Source organism: Branchiostoma belcheri, unplaced genomic scaffold, assembly GCF_001625305.1.
Source record: "Branchiostoma belcheri isolate BF01 breed outbred unplaced genomic scaffold, Haploidv18h27 scaffold50, whole genome shotgun sequence".
Classification (NCBI taxonomy): Eukaryota; Metazoa; Chordata; class Leptocardii; order Amphioxiformes; family Branchiostomatidae; genus Branchiostoma; species Branchiostoma belcheri.
This window is the reverse complement of record NW_017804132.1, coordinates 71,720-91,769: the sequence shown is the minus strand read 5'-3', so window position 1 is coordinate 91,769 and position 20,050 is coordinate 71,720. Positions and strand designations below refer to the sequence as shown.

Sequence of the window (20,050 nt, the reverse complement as noted above, 5' to 3'; positions counted from 1 at the left end):
TATATAAAGCAACTGGGTGAAATAAAAAAAACAGGCCAAGGCACCCCATGGTAGCCAGAAATGTTACAATATGAGCCTTGAAGTCAACATACCAGGCTGGTTTATAATCAAAACAAAGATTTTGAACTTTTAGTGAAACAAATATATGCCATAAATTAAAAACAAATATTGGAAAAATACTGGAACATTCCAAAGGACAAGAAGAAAATGTGAAGGAACGAACATGAAAATATTAATATGAGTATTAATGCCAATAACGATATTACTCAGTGTGTTCAGTCATTTGTTCAACCTTCATGACCACCTAACGTTAGATTTCATAATGAATCTGAGTTTTAGCGTTCCCAGAGGATGTCATCCATATAATCAGGCATATAATCAAATCAACATGGCCTAAACCTAAAGCTGAAGCAAAGCTCTATCCAGATTGCCACACATAGTATAGACTAAGTACAACGCAATATTTAAATCCGGTGCATATGATATCACAGAAATTATTCTTGGTACGATTTCTGCAGATGTCTGCACGACACTGTTTGAAAACACCCCCTCCCCCTCTCGACTTTTTACACGCTCATAGTGCTACATATGAATGGCTAGATATTATCACATAACACCCAATCGTGCACATGATATTAAAAATCATAAAGAACGTTAACCTTTGTCGCCGGAGAAGGGACATCTTGAAATCGGAGGACACTGAAGACTTTCTACATCGTTCCAGAAGAAACTTTCCGCCATCTTGAATGTTTACATTCTCCCAAGGACCAGCCCATTTTGCGGCAGGTATATTTACGACACGGCGTGACGTCACTGTAGTGTGGACGGTTCCAGAAAGCTCTGGAAGGTGTGCGCAAGTTCTCGTGTTATCCTGGATGTTGTAGAAGCCTAGATTGTTCCTGAATGTTCGGGAAAAAATTGTAGATCTTGGGAGAAGATTCTTCCGAGTGGTTTATAAGCGCCGCAGAAGTAAACTCTGGTCATTCAGTTTCCAGAGAAGCGAAGGAAAGTTATCCAGACTGAGAAAAGAACCAGAGCGACTGTAACGTTTATACTGACAACATGCCAGGCAAACAAGCACGCGGACCGGCTATCGGGATCGACCTCGGCACCACCTACTCGTGTGTCGGAGTGTTCCAGCAGGGGAAGGCGGAGATCATCGCTAACGACCAGGGGAACAGGACAACCCCCAGCTACGTGGCGTTCACCGACAGCGAGAGACTCATCGGAGATGGCGCCAAACAACAAGTCGCTAGGTAGGTTATTTTAAGGCCTTGGATTATAAGCTAAGCGCCGAAGTTAAATATCTTGTCTTGGATATTTTTCATTAGTCTCTACCAGACTACCTACACTTGCTATATAGAGGGAGAATATTTGCCAGGGGAGTTTGGCCGCCTAGTGGTTTGACTGGCCGCGTAGTTATATAGGATATAGGCATAGCCGGGAAAGCATGAACCTTCCGCGACCTGACTCCCCTGGTCAAATTTACTCTCCTTTTTGCCAAATGCTACGTAGAAAGACCTGGTGGGGGCTAATTTTTCTCCAGTTGGTGGTCTAAACTGCTATTAAGCTTTTCTTTCTGGTTGATTTGGTTGTCATTGTGTTCCTGATTCGAACCTGAGTGTTATAATTTCTAGTTACGCAGTAGCGGTGACGATGTCACGGTCGGAACTGTGTATGTAGACACAGTTAAGTACCGAGGCTCTACTAAAGCTATAGATGGGCGCGGATTTTTGCAGGAGTTAACAAATCCTTGTTGCTCTATGATAGCTAACCCCTTTTATTTTCATATTTTGCCTGTAGGAATCCCAAGAACACCATCTTCGACGCCAAGCGGCTGATCGGGCGGCGGTTCGACGACCCGACCGTGCAGGGGGACATGAAGCACTGGCCCTTCAAGGTCGTCAGCAGGAACGACAAACCTGCGCTGGAGGTGGAGTACCAGGGAGAAGTCAAGACGCTCCAGCCGGAGGAGGTCAGCTCCATGGTGCTGACTAAGATGAAGGAGACGGCGGAGGCTTACCTGGGCCAGCCCGTCCGAGACGCCGTCATCACCGTCCCCGCTTACTTTAACGACTCGCAGCGCCAGGCTACCAAAGACGCCGGCTTGATCGCCGGGCTGAACGTGCTGAGGATCATCAACGAACCGACGGCAGCCGCGCTGGCTTATGGGCTGGACAAGAACCTGAGCGGGGAGAAGAACGTCCTGATCTACGACCTGGGCGGCGGGACGTTCGACGTGTCCATCCTGACCATCGACGAGGGGCAGCTGTTCGAGGTGCGCGCCACGGCCGGCGACACCCACCTGGGAGGGGAAGACTTCGACAACAGAGTCGTCAACCACTTCGTCGACGAGTTCAAGCGCAAGTACAAGAAGGACTTGCGGTCCAACCCGCGGGCCATCCGCCGGCTGAGAACGGCGTGCGAGCGGGCCAAGAGGACGCTGTCGTCCAGCACAGAGGCAGTCATCGAGATCGACTCTCTGCACGAAGGGATCGACTTCAACTCCAAACTGTCCCGGGCCAGGTTTGAGGAGCTGTGTGCTGACCTGTTCCGTGGCACTCTGGAGCCCGTGGAGAAGGCCCTCCGCGACGCCAAGATGGACAAGTCCAAGATCCACGAGGTCGTCTTAGTCGGAGGCTCCACCCGCATTCCCAAGATCCAGAAGCTCCTCCAAGGTTTCTTCAACGGCAAGGAGCTGAACAAGTCCATCAACCCTGACGAGGCCGTGGCGTACGGAGCCGCCGTGCAGGCAGCCATCCTGTCCGGCGTGGAGGACGACGGGATCAAGGACGTCCTTCTGGTGGACGTCGCGCCTCTCTCGCTGGGTATTGAGACGGCGGGCGGCGTCATGACGAAGCTGGTGGAACGGAACACGCGCATCCCCTACAAAACGGGCCAGACCTTCACCACGTACAGCGACAACCAGCCAGGCGTCACCATCCAGGTGTACGAGGGCGAGCGCGCCATGACCAGGGACAACAACAGACTGGGCCTGTTCGAACTGAGCGGTTTCCCGCCGGCCCCTCGCGGCGTGCCGCAGATCGACGTGTCCTTCGACATCGACGCCAACGGAATCCTCCAGGTCTCCGCCGTGGAGAAGAGCACGGGGCGCAGCAACAAAATCACCATCACCAACGAGAAGGGGCGGCTGTCGAAAGAAGACATCGAGCGGATGGTGGCTGACGCGGAGAAGCACAAAGAGCAGGACGCGGCGGCACGGCAGCGGGCAGACGCACGGAACGGGCTGGAGAGTTACCTCTTCGGCCTCCGCTCCACCGTCAACAACCCTGACGTGTCCGGTAAGCTGTCCCAGGCCGACAGGGACGCCGTGCTGAACAAGTGTGAGGAGGTGATGAAGTGGCTGGACATGAACACGCTGGCGGAGAAAGAGGAGTTCGAGGAGCAGCAGAAGGAACTGGAGAAGGTGTGTGCTCCCATCATGACCAAACTGCACAGCGCCGCCGCCGGGGGACAACAGGACGGAGCCGGGACACAGGGACCTACTATCAACGAGGTGGACTGAAAACAAACTGTGTGGACTAAAGTGTATAAAGTATAAAGTAATTACGTGCATTAGAGACACTAGGCTAAATGAGTCAGCGCTCGTTTCGTGCACGTACATGTATATTTGTTACGAATGATAATTATAGAAAGTTTAATGTTGCAGTAGCGTTCATACTTTTATAATGCAAACTTTCGCTGTGAAACGAATTTGAAGCTCCAAGTCAATATGATGCGATCTGAGTTGATGGTATAACCTTTGAATACTTGCAGAATAAAATACCCTCAACGTACAGCTTGATCAATTTATTCAAAGTGAATGAAAAGATGTATGTAGAGCTTGGAAAATGTAAATGCACATGGAGCCTTCATAACATCATATATATATATATAGTTCGACATAGACATTCGGCATTGACTTGTCCAACAAATCGTTTGCTTAATTGTGAACAGTGTAGATACATATTTCGAAAATACTGTTGGTATGTATATATAGCAATACATAGGACTCTGCATAGGCATTAGGTACCTGTTTTAGGTTTACTAGTACAAATAAAGATTCAAACGTCACTGCAAATTGAGATTATTGTGTGTTCTCCAGACATTCAAAGAACAATACCAGGTTCTGATTACGATACAGATTGCAAATTATAGGTACCAATACACATACGCAATTCCTAACTTATTACATAATTATATGTACTAGTAACAAAAAAAGGATAGAAATGAACATTTTAATGAGGCCTGCCATCCCCATTCAAAAAAAAGGTTATGCAACTAGTACTCCGACAGACTGGCGCATACATATTGCCATAATTCTATTTTATTCAAAATCTGAAAATACATACGGTCTGCTCTGTTCATTCTTACTCAAACACATTCACATATATGGTGACAGGAGTCTAAATCCCTCCTACTATAAAATTGCAACATTATGTAACCCAACACCAGTTACCATGGTGACAGACGTCAACAAATCAGGCCATTGGCAAGGTCAGAGGTCACTGGAGAGGAATAAGAAGAAACTGAGCAAAAACGATATGTTTTCCTTCGGTAAACATGATTATAATTACTTTTGAATCTGTACCATGTTGAGTTGGGTGTAGCTGCGGGCAGGTCTCACATTCCCTTCTTCGCGAGGACCGAACGTTTGCCGACACCAAGCCGTCAGAATGGCCTTGAATGCGTTACGGAACTCTTCTAACCTCCACGTGTATATCACTGGGTTTACGGCAGAGTTGGCGTGGGACAGAACTATGGCGCTCAGGACGAGTTGGTGAGGAACTCTCAGCGTCGTCGTGAAAAAGTTGACGCAATTGATGATGTGAAGAGGCAGCCAGGAGGCGGCGAAAGCTCCGACGACCATGGCCAGGGACACCGCCACCCGAACTTCTCTCTGTATTTGTGCCCTCCTACGATCCCTATTGCTTAGACCGATGTTTAGTTTAGATATCTTCTTCAGTTGCGACCGGGCTATGAGAAACACTCGGGTGTATATGGCTGCCGCAAGGACTAGTGGTGGAAGGACGGTCCCGAAGAAGTTGAAGTAGACCATGTAGGACATGTTGATGACGTCTTCGAAGTAGCAGCAGGTGAAGGAGTCCTGGGAACGATGCCACACCATGGGGACGAGCCCGATGACGGCTGCAGCTGCCCAGGTGCCGGCGATGGTGAGGCAGGTGCGGCGTGTGGTGACCAGGCGGGAGTAGGACAGGTGCAGCCCGACCGCCAGGTACCTGTCCACGGCGATGGCCAGCATGCCAAATATGGAAGTCTGCGTAGTGATAATGATGAAGGAGAGGGTGAAGCGGCACGCGTGGGGGTGAAGCGGTAGACCGATGCTCGTGGCGATGGCGAAGGGAATGGCGAAGAGTCCCACGAAGATGTCGGCGACGGCCAGGGACACGACCAGCAGGTTGCTCGGCGTGCGGAGTCGCCGGCCCCGCAGGACGGCCACGCACACCAGGGTGTTCCCGAATATGGACAGAAACGCTATCACCACCTGAACAGACATATGGACATATGTAAACGTTAACACAAGCATATAGAAATATGATAATGATTAAGAAAAGAGAAGACTCAGACCAAGGACGTTCTATCAGAGTGTCCTTAGTTAGACCCTGTTCTCAGTTGCTAACCAATGTCACCATGGCATCTTTGGTCTATAAAACTGAAGGGTGGCCCTGAAAAAGCAGTCTAGTATCCAGGTTATAAGCCTTCGCTACATACATCAGATAGTATCGACACACTGTCTAGTGACCTCGAAATAGTACAGTACTATCGTGTGTTACTTGATCCCGAAGACAAAGTTATGATAAAATGACGAGAAATGTAAATATGTGCAGTACGTTGTAAGACGGGGTCCTTAGAATGCTAGTGGTAACGTTGCATTATGTAGACATTACATGTATAAACTCACCTCAACTACTGTGTACACATAGAACCTGAGAGGACGAGACTGGTCGGGGCAGTCAACATCGGACGAGTTCCAAGAAGACACGTTCTCAGGATCCATGGCTGGGAGATCTGTTAACAACACGTCATGGCGAATTGTGGTCATTATAAACCAATATCATGATCTTGATAAAGCATGAAAATGTCCTAGGCAGCTGGTAGAATCACCGGGACGGGCCAAGCTGGTCGAGCGGTTGTAGTTGTTACAGTGGCCGAGAAAAGCAGACTACAGCCCCGGGAGAGGGACAGGCTGGTAACTAGTAAGCCTCGTATCCAGTCTTACGTGGTAGGACCAATTTTTCCTCGGGGCTCCAGGAGCTCTTCCCCGCCCGCCTCAGCTAAGGTTTCCCGGTGGGTATTTCACGAGAGATTGACTAGCTCTACCACGTGTTGGGGCAAATCAAATCCCCAAGCAATTGCCATCTGTATCAGCGTAACAGGTCGGCCTGTTGTACTGGACGGAGGGAAGCTAGTTTGTCCCCGAAGACACAGCCTGCCTGAACACCCCAACAGCCCGGCCCCCAATCACGTAAAAAGACGGGATACCAGGCTAGGTAAACTAGATGAACGGCCCGCCGGAAGCGTCATACCATTGCCTAAATTATTGACACTTTAAATATTGCCTGTGGCCACTGTGGCTGCTATCTTGTCGTAGACAAATATATAGGGACAAAATAAAGTACATATAGCTCTTGTTTTGATCCGATGCCAACGTAGACTGAGGTCACATTTTCAAACCGGGGCCCGGCCGGGATGCTTGCGGGAACTTGAAGTATGGGGTAAATTAAAAGACAACAAAACACACACAAAAAAGTTACAAACCAAATTAATAACGAGCAATGTTTGTGTATAATATTGTTGATATAAATTGTTTCTTTTCCTCTCATGCAAACTGCCCGGGCCGGCTCTGGTTTGGAAATGTGACTTTAATAGCATTTGGAAAATGACATGAAGAAAGTATATAATCAATTCAAGTACTAGTATATGTGTGCATGTAACATGTTTACGATAATATCCATTATGATATGCAACTTTGGTATCTCTCTATCATACAGCGTCTTTGAATAAAACAAAGCATAAAACGTACCTACTGCTGGTTGAAAACCCTCCTAGTCTGCCAACCTAATCTGAAAAGTATCCATTTTTGATAGTTGGTCCCCTTGGATTGAGACAATTGCAAGTGCCGTCTTTAACTATCTTTTGTCTTCACACAATTGCAATAGCCTAATCTCAAAACAGATCTCAAGGGGCAAGATAGTTTTGCGAATTTGATACTGATTTGTAGCCACCCAAATATCTGCTTGGAGAATACCCCCGTACGGACACTGGTTTGACAGCATCTTTACCTAGTTATATCTGCTTAAGTGCTTTGAGTATCTATTAGCCCTGTTTTGGTGACATGTCATCCTCCCATGGCAGGGTCAGCGGCTCCGAGGAGAAGGAACTCGGAGCCGCTGACCCTGCCATGGGAGGATGTGTGCATGAAATGGAGTTGTAACTGTTTTGCATGTTCAAACGGCCTGTATGCATGACAACTGTGTGTTAGCTGGCAACACGACCTTGTAAACATAACGCCAAGGCGTTATAAATGAATGTAAATATAGTACGTGACATGCAAACGGCTACCGAACTCAGTTCATGCATAAAGAAAACCAGAGCAAATCATATTTTTTGTTATCTTTTCACAATTTTCGCTCTACTTGCCAGCAATATGAGTTACTCTCCAACTTCTCTATCATAAATTTTCTGTCGCATGGGGAGTACGTAGCGGCAGAAAAATGGTGCATATGATAGAAAGTTTACAATCTTCTTGATATGGGCATGGAGGGATAAATTCAAGAATATACAATGTACCTCCATGCAAGGAGGCCAACCCCCTTGCCCCTCCGCTGGTATGGGTAACACATGAGCAGTACGAGCAAGGAATAAACTCCTTGGTACGAGCAAGGAGTTTTTTTTTAAATAAATGATAATGAATGAAGACCTTTGTTGTACATTTGTGTTCTACAGAACTAAAGTACAGGTCGCATGGGTACAGAACATGAACATAAACATATACATTACATACATATGAACATATAAGAATGTAAATAAATGTCTAATTTCTATTCCTTTAATGAAAGCTCCTTGGTACGAGCAAGGTTTGTCACGGGCAAGGACAAAATTATATTGACGAGTGTGACCATGGACTCTACCAGGCTCTACCTGGAAATTTTACTCTGGCATTCTATTTCGGCAAATGCTATTCGAATTTAGTCTATTTATGCTGTTTTTTCAGCTAGACACACAAGCGAACAAGATGTCCTCAACGAGTTCTTTTGACGGGACGTCTTTTTACTTGTTTTGCTTGCCTATGCACGTACATGCTTCAGCGGACTCGTAACGTTATATTGTAAGGTGCAAGTCTTAAATTCAGTTGAAAGACGTGCCAAAATGAAAACATACCTGCTGAAACAAGGAGAGGCCATCCCTCTGATTAAGAAAACCTCCTTGCCAGTCTGAGTCTTAACAGAGACTAATCTCCAAGCAGATCCCTCTCGGTGGCAAAAAACGGCCATATATAAAAAGGTAACGATCATTCTCCACAACCTCTGCTTGGAGAGTAAACAGAGACGGCTATTATATACTCATGAGCACTGACATCTGCTACTTACTTAGTCTACTACTAACTAAAGAGAATATCGTTGTACACTGATCGTTGTACAAAGAGCCGTACCTACCAGATTTTCAAATTCCAACGGCTACGCCCAGATTTCCACTGACGACAGAACTTGCTGGCTGTCTGTGCCCAAGAAGCAGAATGTCCTTGCCGTGCTGTAAATCCACACAACAGATCGTAAGTTCAGGTCGAAATCACTCAGAATTTGTGAGCATTCACCCGGCAAATCGTTGTTGATTTTCCCGCATACACTCTTCGTTTTCTCGCCTCCCGGGAGTAGCATTTACATTAGGCATTTCACACCTTTTAAATTACGCCTTGTCCTTATCGCGTGTTCGCAGACGGGGGCAAGTGCAGTTTATCAGCAGACGATCCGCGAAGTGCCGATAAACAGTGGGTGCGTGAAAGCTAGTGTCACCCATGGCTAACCTCCCAGCAGATCCTAGTCTCTACCAGACTTCTTTTGCAGGGTGAACAAATCGTAGAAATCGGCCTAAAAAGGGTATTAATTGGCCATCGACTATCAAATTGGCCTGCAATGATCGTCGATGGCCAGCTACCTTCTCTCGCCCTTTTTAGGCCGATTTCTACGATTTATTCAGCCTGTAAAAGAAGTCTGGTGGAGACTAAGCAGATCCTATAGGGTGGCAAAAGACACTAGACAGTCGGATGACGTGTTGGACCCTCTCTGGCCAATGGATCCTACCTGGACAATTTGATACTGTCTTTTGCCACCATAGGAACTGCTTGGAGATTGCCCATTGCCCAAAGAAAGTCTCCAGGAAGGAAGCCGCCCCACCTCTGCACACCTAGTGTTGAGAAACTTCAAAGGAACCCGTTACTTCGGTACTTTTGCGTTAGACAACCGGTGGACGTGCATTTCAGAACTATAAGGTCATCTCCAGTTCTCCTCAAAACCTAACCGTGATCTACAAGAGGTGAGAAGATATCTGTATATGTACTAAAGTAATCGTCAGTTGCGGAAATTGGCTTCCACTCAGAGGTTGGTTACTGTATGACTATGACAAACCTGTGTAATTTCCTGATATGACTTTGAAGACATCAGCATGGGAAGTTCCATATTTGCGTGGTATCTATTAATGGAAAGGTAAATTGTTATCAAACAGAAATAAATATTAAGTTAAAATCAGAACAAATGAACACCCAAGAATCTGAAACCACACACTTGTTCCTTGCTTTTTATTGAACTTCTTTCAAACCGGTGCAAAAATAGATATATGCAAATGTTAATTACTATCATTTCCTGAGTATCTTTTTAAGAGACAGGAAGTTTCAAAATGGAACGTGGAGTACATGTATTTACGACTGACATATGTCAACACAATAAGTTTATGTTCTTCTTCTAACAAACTTCTTGTAACGTTACATCTTATATTTGTAATTGCAACATAAATGTATGCTAGAATGGAGTGTCAAAAGTACTTAACCCTAACGATATTGCATTGGTATTTTGGTCGCCTCTCTACTACTACTACTACCTACTAGATGTAAAACGTTTAAAAAATACTGACAGTTATACAGTAACACACTGCAAGTCATCATATAGGACATTGAAATAAAAATATTTATCAGAGTTATGTATCGAGCTAGGTGTATGTTGTACATGAAATCTAAACATCCAACACATTCTTTATGATGGAAATTCTTTTCGATTAAAAATATTCTACCATTTGTCACGATCCTTCTATAGTTAGCGTTTTATTTTTCTGGCTATTCTTTTGGTCGATTTCTGCGTCAATTCTGGACAAGATGGCGGAGAGGTGTGGCGGGAACACCGGAGAGGGTTCGGGGGTTATTCCCATCAGGAAGTCGTAGTCCATCCACCAACCAGCAGTGGACTTGTACTGTCCTCTCTCATTCACCTAGAAGGATAAGGGCCATCTTTAATACTAGTACTGCATTTCTGAATTAGAGATGGTACATCAAAGCAAATACAAGTTTACCTTCACATGGTCTAGCCCAACTAACTACTGCTTTGTTTATTTGTACTTAAACTCATTCATACATATGGTGACCAGCCCCTCTATCTCTATCCTGCCACTTGCTACATAATGTAATCCAACACCACAAAGTGTCTGCTACAGCATCAGTTACCATGGTGACAGCCTTTGTTTAGAACAGAAATATTGTAGAGGAAGCGGAAGAAAAAACATGGAGCAAAAATGATGTGTTTTTCCTCTGTGCCACTACATCAAAACTGAAAGTTCTGCTGCAGTGCCATAGAAAACAGATAGGGGGCCCATAATCAAAGTTGAAACAAGTTAAATGCTGATTATTCAACTACATATACATTTGTTTGCAGACTTTGTATGTGTGTGTGAGTACAAAGAAGCACAAGCACAGATGAAGTTGGGTGTTAATATATGATGCCAAATCTTTACTCCAGTCAGCTTGGCCTTTTTCCTTCTCCCTGCTGCCTAACCCCATAACCAATACAGATTTGGTGTCAAACAGGTACCTTAGTTAAATCTCACACCACCTGTACCTTTAACAAGTCCTCCACAACAATGTCAGCTTCTCCAGGGAACAGGTTCTTGGACATCTGCAGCTGTCTGAGTACAGGTACACCTGGCAGGAGTACAGAGGAAGAGTACAGATCATAACCTACTGGTTTATAAAACTAAAAAAAGCTAAGATTTGCAAAGCAAAATACATAATACGCCAAAAAACAGTTACTCAAGCAACTGGATATGATTTAGGAAACGGTTAGATGTTTCAGGTAGCATTCACTATCTTTCGTCTGTGACACTACATGTAGGAGACTACAGGAGAAATGCAGATTTATAAGCACGAACTATTGATTGATATGCAAAATACATAATGTTTGTCTTCACTTGGTCTAGCCCAACAAACTACTGCTCTTATTCTGACTCAAACCAGGAAGGTAAAAAATCTGCTTGCTCAAACATGTATTCATATATCTCATGACCTGTCCCTCCTGACAGCCTTGTTGTGCCCTCTAGTGTAATTTTCAAGTACTGCAGCAGCAGACAAGTTTTTACAAATTACAAGCACTGCCAAAGCAATGATCAGGACATACGATAGTCAATGGTAGTAAATGATATATAGGTAATGGGCATAGAAATCTTGGTGATTTGGAACAGTAAGAAGGATATAAGCAGAATGTACTGCACCCACATGATACCACAGTTTCTGTTGGATGTTTGGTCAACGTTGCATCACAATTTGATTCAAATTGCACAACACATATTTTCCGACACAAAATTTGACAAATTAAGACGACACCTCATCCTCGAATACTGTAAATCACTTTATATTCACGGTAGAAAAATGGACTTGTTGCCAAACTAAATGTTTGCGGTGGCGGCAGGTGCAAAAGAAAGAAAGTCGGCAAATTATTTGTTGGCAGTAATGATAAATTTGCAGTATACAAGTGACCGAGAAAACTGCGAACATAAAAGTGCTGCGAATACAATATGATTTACAGTAACTGAACATAACTGCTAAGTACAATACATTCTGGATGTTGCAAAGGCCCAGTATATATATTCAGAATGCCAACGTGCTATCGAGGTCTGACCTGGTACTTTGTCGAAGGGCAGCCCTCTCTCTTTTCTCCGTCGTGCCTCCTTAACTGCCAGACAGAACTGTCTGAGTCGGTTGGCCAGAAAGTTCCAGTACTTGTGGTGGAAGTAAACCCTCCGCAGCATGACTTCTCTTGTAGCGGTGCAAACTGCCATGAAGTCACACCAGGGAAGACCGGAGAATGCCATCTGGCCTTGTATCTAAAATCCGGGACACAAAGAGAGGGATGTTTATAATCTTTTTATGTTTACCGGAGGAAAACATATATTTGCTCTGTTTCTTCTTCTTCTGTTAACGTTCCAAACACTGTCCTCTGACCTGGTCAATGACCTGAACCAGTGTTTCTTCTTCTTCTGTTCCAAACACTGACCTCTGACCTGGTCAATAACCTGAACCAGACTGTCACTCACCAAGGTAACTGGAGTTGGGTTATAGAATGTTGCAATTTTATAGTAGGAGGGATTTAGACTCCATATATGTGAATGTGTTTGAGTAAAAATTAACAGAGCAGACCATATGCAAAGGTAAACATTGTGCATTTGCTTTGCAAATGTTACCCTTCTAGTTTTTTTATTTATATACTTGTTTATTTACCACATTTGTGAAGGGTTTGACATAACAGGTGACTATCAACTTTTTAAGATGTCAACCCTGAGACCAGACTGTAAGATTTGAACAAGTCACACTGGGAAGGGCCCCTACTCTTTTCAATAACTGTGGTGCTTTTATGTGCTGGAGGTGTGGCTCCCTTCAAACATGGGACCTCTGGCCTTATGTCCCATCCGAGATGACAGCTAGGTACTCATTTTCACCCGATTCAAGTGAGGAAATAGATGTAAAGTGCCTTTCCCAAGGACACGACGGTGGGGACTGCCAGGGATTCAAACCCAGAACCTTCAGATTCTGACTCAACATCTCTGACCACAAGACCACGAATGAGACTCTCAAACAGGTTTGGACATTATCTACACTAGTTCTCTTTGGTAGAAATACCATTGTCACAGGCTAGAATACACCCCTTGCCAGAATCTACCCCTGGTCAGAATATGCCCAGGTACAATCCAGCTTGTTACAGAATGGTGTTGCAATTTGTCCTTCAGCACTACTCTCCAAGCAGAGGTTTGGGTTTTGGTTTATTTTTGGCCTATTTTAGGCATTCTTATTGGGCTTTCTTTTTTGCACTGGTATTTTTCATTTCTTTTATTAAGCCGCCAATGATTAGACCAGAAATTCACGCCAAGGGGGAGGGATTCATCCTATCCTGTGGCTGCAGAAGGCACACTTCGCAGTTCGCACCTACTTGTAGAACAACTGTAATGCATTGATATGATTAAGTTTATAGCGCATTGATGCTTGCAACTGCCGGCAGAGGTTGGGTAGGCATAAAAAAAATTCCAGTGCAAAAAAGAAATCCCAAATTGGCAATAAAAAAAAAACTAAATACGCCCAAATTTATCCAAAACCCAAACCTCTGCTCGGAGGGTACATGTACTATGTACAGCACCTGTGCCATGTAGCTGCGAGGAATGCCATGTGGCGGGTGCTTCTGCTTGCTGTACAGGTAGTTGACAGGTGCCTTATATTCAACTAGACCTGCTGGCTGGGTCTCCGAACCAAAAAACACCTAAGGGTAGGAAGCAAAAATAACATTGACATTGACACACACCACAATTAACAGTTATCATCATCATTTTAATCCGGTGAGGTACACTTGATTAAGTTACTGTAGTATGCTCTACCCCTCATGGCAGACACTAGAGCAGTCCCTGCGAGACCAGTGTCTCTCTCTAACATTGACAAAAGTATAGAACAAGGCTGTCCCACTCTACGGCTCCCAGTGGGAAGCCACTGTATTAGTCTACCAGCTGGTTTGTTACTACCAACAACATGCCCTGCCAGGGCGAGTTTTGACACAACATCATGTCGAGCACCAAAGGCACAGTCGTAAGAGCTAGGGTCTGGGTGCATGCTCCCCCAGGAAAATGTTGAAATCTTGACCCTCTGAACCTCTGTTTCCTGCATTTTTAGGATCAAATTTTGCTGGTAGTCCAAGCTTAGTTTAATGACATTTCTTCCAATATCTTTACATGCCAAGTTTGTCATTCAAAGATCATAGATTGGACAAAATTTTTGTCAGATCACTGGCTTGTACAGTCCCCAATTTTTTTTCCATAGGCGCAAGTATTAAGTAACCTGTACAAGATCTAGAAGACTGCTCTATCTCAGTCCCCTGGGTGGCCTTCTTGACACAGGTTTGACTGTATTACTACAATCATGAATCTATGAAGAAGATTTGCTTTGAAGGAGTAACCTTACCTTGCCATCAGGCGATGCTCCACACAGTCCGTATAGTATACTGGTTGGATCCGGTACCCAGAACCCTGCCTCCTCCGTACGGTGGCCAGTCAGCAGTCCGTACATCTCATCTATGATGTGCTCCATGTCTATACCATGCTGGGTAAAGCTGTTGCCATTTTCTCCCTGTACATAAATAATAGCAACACAGAATTGAAACAGCTTTTATATCCTATGGGGCAACTCCAAAAGTCATAAAAAAGACAAGAATCTTCAGAAAACATTATTCATACTATTAATGTTATTCATTTCGTAAAAAGGTAACATTTGCAAAGAACTTACATAATGTTTACCTTCAAATGAACTAGCACAACAAACTACTGTTCTCTTCATTATTACTTTCACATTCACACATATGGTGACAAGGCACTCCAACTCTGTCCTGCCAATTGCTACATAATGTAATGCAGGGTGTCTTCTACAGCACCAGTTACCATGGTGACAGCCACCTGGTGCAGGCCGCTGACTTAATTTGTTTAGTATGGAAAAAGAGAAAGAAGAAGAAATGGAGAAAATTTAAAACAGACGATGTTTCCTCTACCTTATACAAAGGATCATCTGACACAAGGGACAGAAAGAAGTCATACGGCCGTCCTTTTCCCACTCCGAGGGCTTCTCCAAAGCGTGAGGCAGTCAGGACGACTTCTTGCCTCACCTCATACCACTCCTCTGTCCTCTGTTTGACATGGATCTCCATATCTAGACATTTTTCGCTCTGTCCCTATGAATAAGAAAAAAAGTAACATTTGCAAAACAAATATACAATTTAAAGTCTATTTAACTTCTGCTCTGTTTATTCTTTCTAAACACATTTACATATGGTGACCAGCCCCTCCAACTCTATCCTGCCACTTGCTACATAATGTAATCCAACAGCTCCTTCCCTGGACAATCACTTTGAAAAAATCTGCTTTTTTGCCCTTCGGCATTTTTGCCCTTCGGCACTCAGGAATTTATTTGAGGTATCATTGTTAGTAAATAATAACAGGTGTGAATCAAATAGAAAACGTGTGATCAAGGATGTTAAAAAATAAACAAAACCTTTGTGTAAAAATAATATCCAACATTACAACACATCAACTAATCGCTCTGGACTTAATCCAGTCTCCATGCCAATAATAGCCGTAAAAGTATGATTGAACATGGATGGAGTTACAAAATTATGGACGATTACTGATTATTTTTTTTTTATTTATATATCAAAACAACAAACATACATGGAACCATCCATTACACAATAATTCAAATCATAACAAATCATTGATCATAACAATAAACAATAATTCAAATCATAACAATGTATTTTTGGCTCGTCAAAATAAATGGTTGTGATCGAAGCTATTCATTCGTTTATCAACCTGATGAAATTATTTACGGAAACAGTAATTCAAATCATCACAAATTATTGATCATATTGATAACAATAATCATAACAATAATTCAAATCATAATGTTGATAGTGAAAGAAAAACACTCAAGAACACAAAGTACCCCATTTGCCACGATACTTCTGCAGAATTCCCGATTACTGACTATTATTAATTTTTGCCTGTGTGTGGCAAGGAAGAGATTGAAAGTATTACGTTACGAAACAGAAAAACAGAGAGAGGGAAGGGGGGCGGTGGTAGAGGGCGTGGCCCAGCTTGTTCACCCGTTCTTACGCCCTAACGTGTTAGTCTGTGCACCTCTTCATACCTTCACGTCAAGCATCAACCTCACATCTTCCAAGGATCGCCCGTTCCTTGACGTGACCTTGGAAAATGTGAAGGTGACGAACAAGATACGCAAAAACCGCGACGAAGTTTCGCGGGAAATTTTGCAGAGGATCCTGGGTAATATGGTTGTAATACGCAGGCGCAGGGGGAACATCCGGGGCCTGGCAGAGTTCACTCCTAGAAATCCAACATGGCGGCCGAGGGAGGAGGAAAAGAGAACGAACTCAAGACACAATTTACCACCAGAGAGGGCACGTACAAGCTGCTCTCCCTCTCGGAATACTCCCGGCCGAATAGGGTACCGTACAACGCACAGGGCTGCCATCCCGTCAGGGTGTCTTTCATCAACGTGAGCGGGGAAAAGGACGGCTCGGGCGACCGGATCTGCTTCAACGTAGGCCGCGAGCTCTACTTCTACCCGTATAAAGGTGTCCGCAAGGTAAACAACCGTACAGAAGACTTCGAGAAAATAGTCTTACTAGTCTTAAGATGTAGTGGTAGGTAGGAGGGGGTGTGGGGATCTCTCTCATGGCTCCTGTGGAGATGTTTCTGTACCGTAGGACGACGTGAAGTCAGCAGGTTGTATGGATAGATGGGGGTGGTTAGTGGTGCTTGTTGGTAGGCGTGTGCGAGTGATATGATACATACAAGGCGTGGAGAGAAAAAAACACCAACACACACGCTTCAAACAGGTTTTCGTTTTGATCCGGTCTCTGGTGGGACGGGCATGGCGTGATGCCAACAACGTCGGGTCACGACGTCGAATTAGTCTGTCCTACGTAATCCATATAAAACCCAACCCCCTGCATCAGAGTTCAGACGACGTTTTGTTGCAGGAGCGACATACATGTGTGTGTGTGTTTAAGGTGTTGTCTTCAGTCGTGTTACCTGCCCAAAACAGGTGTGTTACTTACCTTGTCAGCATCTTATGAGTCACTGAGGAGTAAGGAAGATTGCACAAGGAGATTAGAGGACGTTCTTGTAATGCAATTTCTTCCTGGTGAAGATGGCATGTAGCTTATGATGTTATAACTCTGGATCTGTCACCAAGATAACTTAGTTAATTTGAGACCATTTGTGATATAACATTATTTCCACCTCTTCCCATCCCAAATGAATTTATTTATTTTATCTTGTCTGATATAGAGCTGATTTTGAGATTTCTGCAAAAAAAAAAGGCTAGATTGTCTCGCTAATATATTAGTTTAGGCATAACTTTATTGCATGACAATTGCACATGGTACAATGTATGGCAACAACTATTGAACATACTAGTAGTATAAAAAAGAGGTATAGAATACACTAATTACTAAAACAATACAGACTAGCATAAGTCTTGAATGCAGTGTTACAATGGAATGGGGCTAATCATGAGTTTTGAGTATTTTTTCTAATACAAAACCATCTTTTATAATATATATTTATATTCACCTTACTTTTGCTTTGTGTGAGTCGTTGCATCTAAGGATATATTTAAATCTGTCTGTAGCATCGAGTGTTCTGAAGTCATGATGGCCACCATAGTTATTTTAAAAAATCAATGATAGGCCATCTCTGTAGGGATAGTGTCTTGAAGCACACACTTGCGAAAAGGTCATAAAAAGCACAGCGCAAAGTATTGTATTTTTATTCCTCTATCATGGAGACTGATGGCGATCGCAGCCGAAGTCTATTGAATGGTAAGTTCAAAGCAGTTTACTGGCAGGATGGCCTCGGGCCACATCAGTCACTGTTGATACCATCTTGTGTACTGTGAGAATGATACAGACAGCCACTCCATCGGGGGAACGAAAAATGCCACTTTGAACCTTCGGGATTGCTTTTACCAGTTAAGACCGGTCGGAATCATCAACGTTGTCATTGGCGCTCTCTCATCTGTAGATGACACAGTTCACCACTGCTTTGCACTCTCTTCTGTCCAATGTAGTGCTGTGTGTACCTAAACCCACATTTGGTTTCATGTCCGGATTCAAGTCTAGATGTTTAGGTTCAGGTGTGGCTTAAGCTTGTAAGTCCAGACCAAAACAGATACAAGATACGGAAGGAACTTCTCAGTTAACATTTTCTAATGGAAAATGGGATATCTTTACTGCAAAATTGTGCTACCGTGGTTTAGAAGCAATATACGTTGTTTGGGCAACACAACTGGGCGAAACATAATTTATAGCGGTCGACACTTGATGATTCTCAATTGAAGATTTTAGGTCTAGTGCTAATTGTCTTCTTCCATGCTTCCTCCTCTAGGTCTCAACCCCCCCCCCCCAATTTTATGCTGAGTATCACACGTTTATATAGTTTCGTCACAACTTTCGTGGCTGGGTGTTGGAGACACAATGCCATCATATGATTATGAATGAAAACCGAGCAGATGTCAGGAGGTAAAGACTGGCCAAATGAAATTAAACAAGAAGTGACAAAGACAAAGTGACACAAGTTGTTGTGCAACTTAATTTGTCAGCACCACATGCCAAGAATACAAATATATAATTTATGAAAAATATACCATCTTGTCCCCTCGGCCAACTTTTTTAAAAAGCATTTCTTGTTTCCCATGTCATTTTTTGTCATCCCCCGTTCTCTTCCCTTGTGGTGTATCCATTTCAATGCCACTCAAAAGAGGTGTGTTCTTGGCATCCTTACAACAAAAAAAAAAAACCAAGACGTACTCCATTCTTAAGCCAATAATCCCTCTCCTTAAAGTACGAGGGAAGCTGGGAACAATGACCAAGAAGTTACTTTCAGAAGAAGTCGCTTATCATGTCTTCAAGATAAGTACCAGAGATAGGAACCCGCCACAGGCAAAGTTGAACATTCGCTTTGTGATGTTGCAGTGGTGGTGAAAATATCACACTTAGCGGGCAGTACCTTATCTGTAGTAACCGATTATGTAACACTCACAGGTATGCCATGTGCATGTCTAAGCATGTAAATGTTGTAGTAACAGTACCTTCAAGTGCTGTTTCTTATTGCCAACATTATGCTTGGAGCCTTTCAGGTTTTGTTGGCAGTAAACTAGGGACAAAGTGAACCCTAAGGACCCAGACAATTAGTTATAGACCCTTGAAGGAGTTTGTCATTCTATCCACGTATCTCTTGCCCCACCACCTCAGGTGTGAAGTCACCTGTAAAGAGGAGCCCCTGTCTTCTCTCTGACCTCTGGTAAGGTGCAGTTGGGAGGTCCAACCGTTAAGCTGGTTGTTGCAAGACTCTTAGAGTCTTGGTGTATTACTATTATGTGGTCATGTGAAGTCAGTTAGCTAGCGTATATAAAGCATTTCCAGGAAAATAGTGCAGGTTGTTCAACTATTTTGTTGTCATAGATTTTTTTAAAATTTTAAGCAGGTTGTGACAGAACCAACCGCTGGCAAAGATAAAAGTCTTGGTGTATTACAATTATGTGGTCATGTGAAGTCAGCTAGCTAGCGTATGTACTAAGCATTTCCAGGAAAATAGTGCAGGTTGTTGAACTAATTTGATGTCGTAGATTAAAAAAAAAACTTTAAGCAGGTTGTGACAGAACCAACCCCTGGCAAAGATAAAAGTCTTGGTGTATTACTATTAGGTGGTCATGTGAAGTCAGCTAGCTAGCGTATGTAAGCATTTCCAGGAAAATAGTGCAGGTTGTTGAACTAATTTGTTGTCATAGATTTTTTTTTTAAATTTTAAGCAGGTTGTGACAGAACCAACCGCTGGCAAAGATAAAAGTCTTGGTGTATTACTATTATGTGGTCATGCAGCCTTCTCAAAAAAATTTTAGAGTAGGTGGCTGATAAGAAAAAGTAGCAGGCGAGCCACG

At 43.7% G+C, this 20,050-nt stretch overlaps 4 protein-coding genes and 1 pseudogene across 5 annotated transcripts in view; 2 read left to right on the top strand and 3 right to left on the bottom strand.

Moving 5' to 3' along the window:
• The window catches only part of LOC109480382, a 7,580-nt gene extending 6,807 nt beyond the window's left edge, over positions 1–773 (bottom strand). Inside the window, exon 1 of the mRNA XM_019782578.1 lies at positions 660–773. Coding sequence (XP_019638137.1) covers positions 660–741 — 82 coding nt within the window. The 5' untranslated portion in view covers positions 742–773. The remainder of the gene's footprint in view (positions 1–659) is intronic.
• A 58-nt stretch (positions 774–831) lies between these two features.
• LOC109480383 (heat shock 70 kDa protein 1B-like) lies at positions 832–4,396 on the top strand. The gene is made up of 2 exons (XM_019782579.1): positions 832–1,256; positions 1,804–4,396. Exons 1-2 carry the CDS (start codon positions 1,063–1,065, stop codon positions 3,524–3,526), a joined length of 1,917 nt encoding a protein of 638 aa, XP_019638138.1. The 5' UTR covers positions 832–1,062; the 3' UTR covers positions 3,527–4,396.
• A 116-nt stretch (positions 4,397–4,512) lies between these two features.
• Positions 4,513–5,548, bottom strand: LOC109480203 (annotated as a pseudogene).
• Positions 5,549–9,802: 4,254 nt separating this feature from the next.
• Positions 9,803–16,101, bottom strand: LOC109480381. Its single transcript, XM_019782577.1, has 7 exons — positions 16,031–16,101; positions 15,081–15,260; positions 14,501–14,665; positions 13,689–13,808; positions 12,180–12,384; positions 11,124–11,206; positions 9,803–10,500 (listed from the first exon to the last, which is right to left on the bottom strand). The coding sequence occupies exons 2-7, from the start codon at positions 15,234–15,236 to the stop codon at positions 10,312–10,314; spliced, it is 918 nt and encodes a 305-aa protein (XP_019638136.1). The 5' UTR covers positions 15,237–15,260; positions 16,031–16,101; the 3' UTR covers positions 9,803–10,311.
• A 137-nt stretch (positions 16,102–16,238) lies between these two features.
• Positions 16,239–20,050, top strand: part of LOC109480380 (WD repeat-containing protein 20-like) — a 33,828-nt gene continuing 30,016 nt past the window's right edge. For both annotated transcript variants that reach the window (XM_019782576.1, XM_019782575.1), the window contains exon 1: positions 16,239–16,693. In XM_019782576.1, coding sequence (XP_019638135.1) covers positions 16,445–16,693 — 249 coding nt within the window. In that variant the 5' untranslated portion in view covers positions 16,239–16,444. The remainder of the gene's footprint in view (positions 16,694–20,050) is intronic.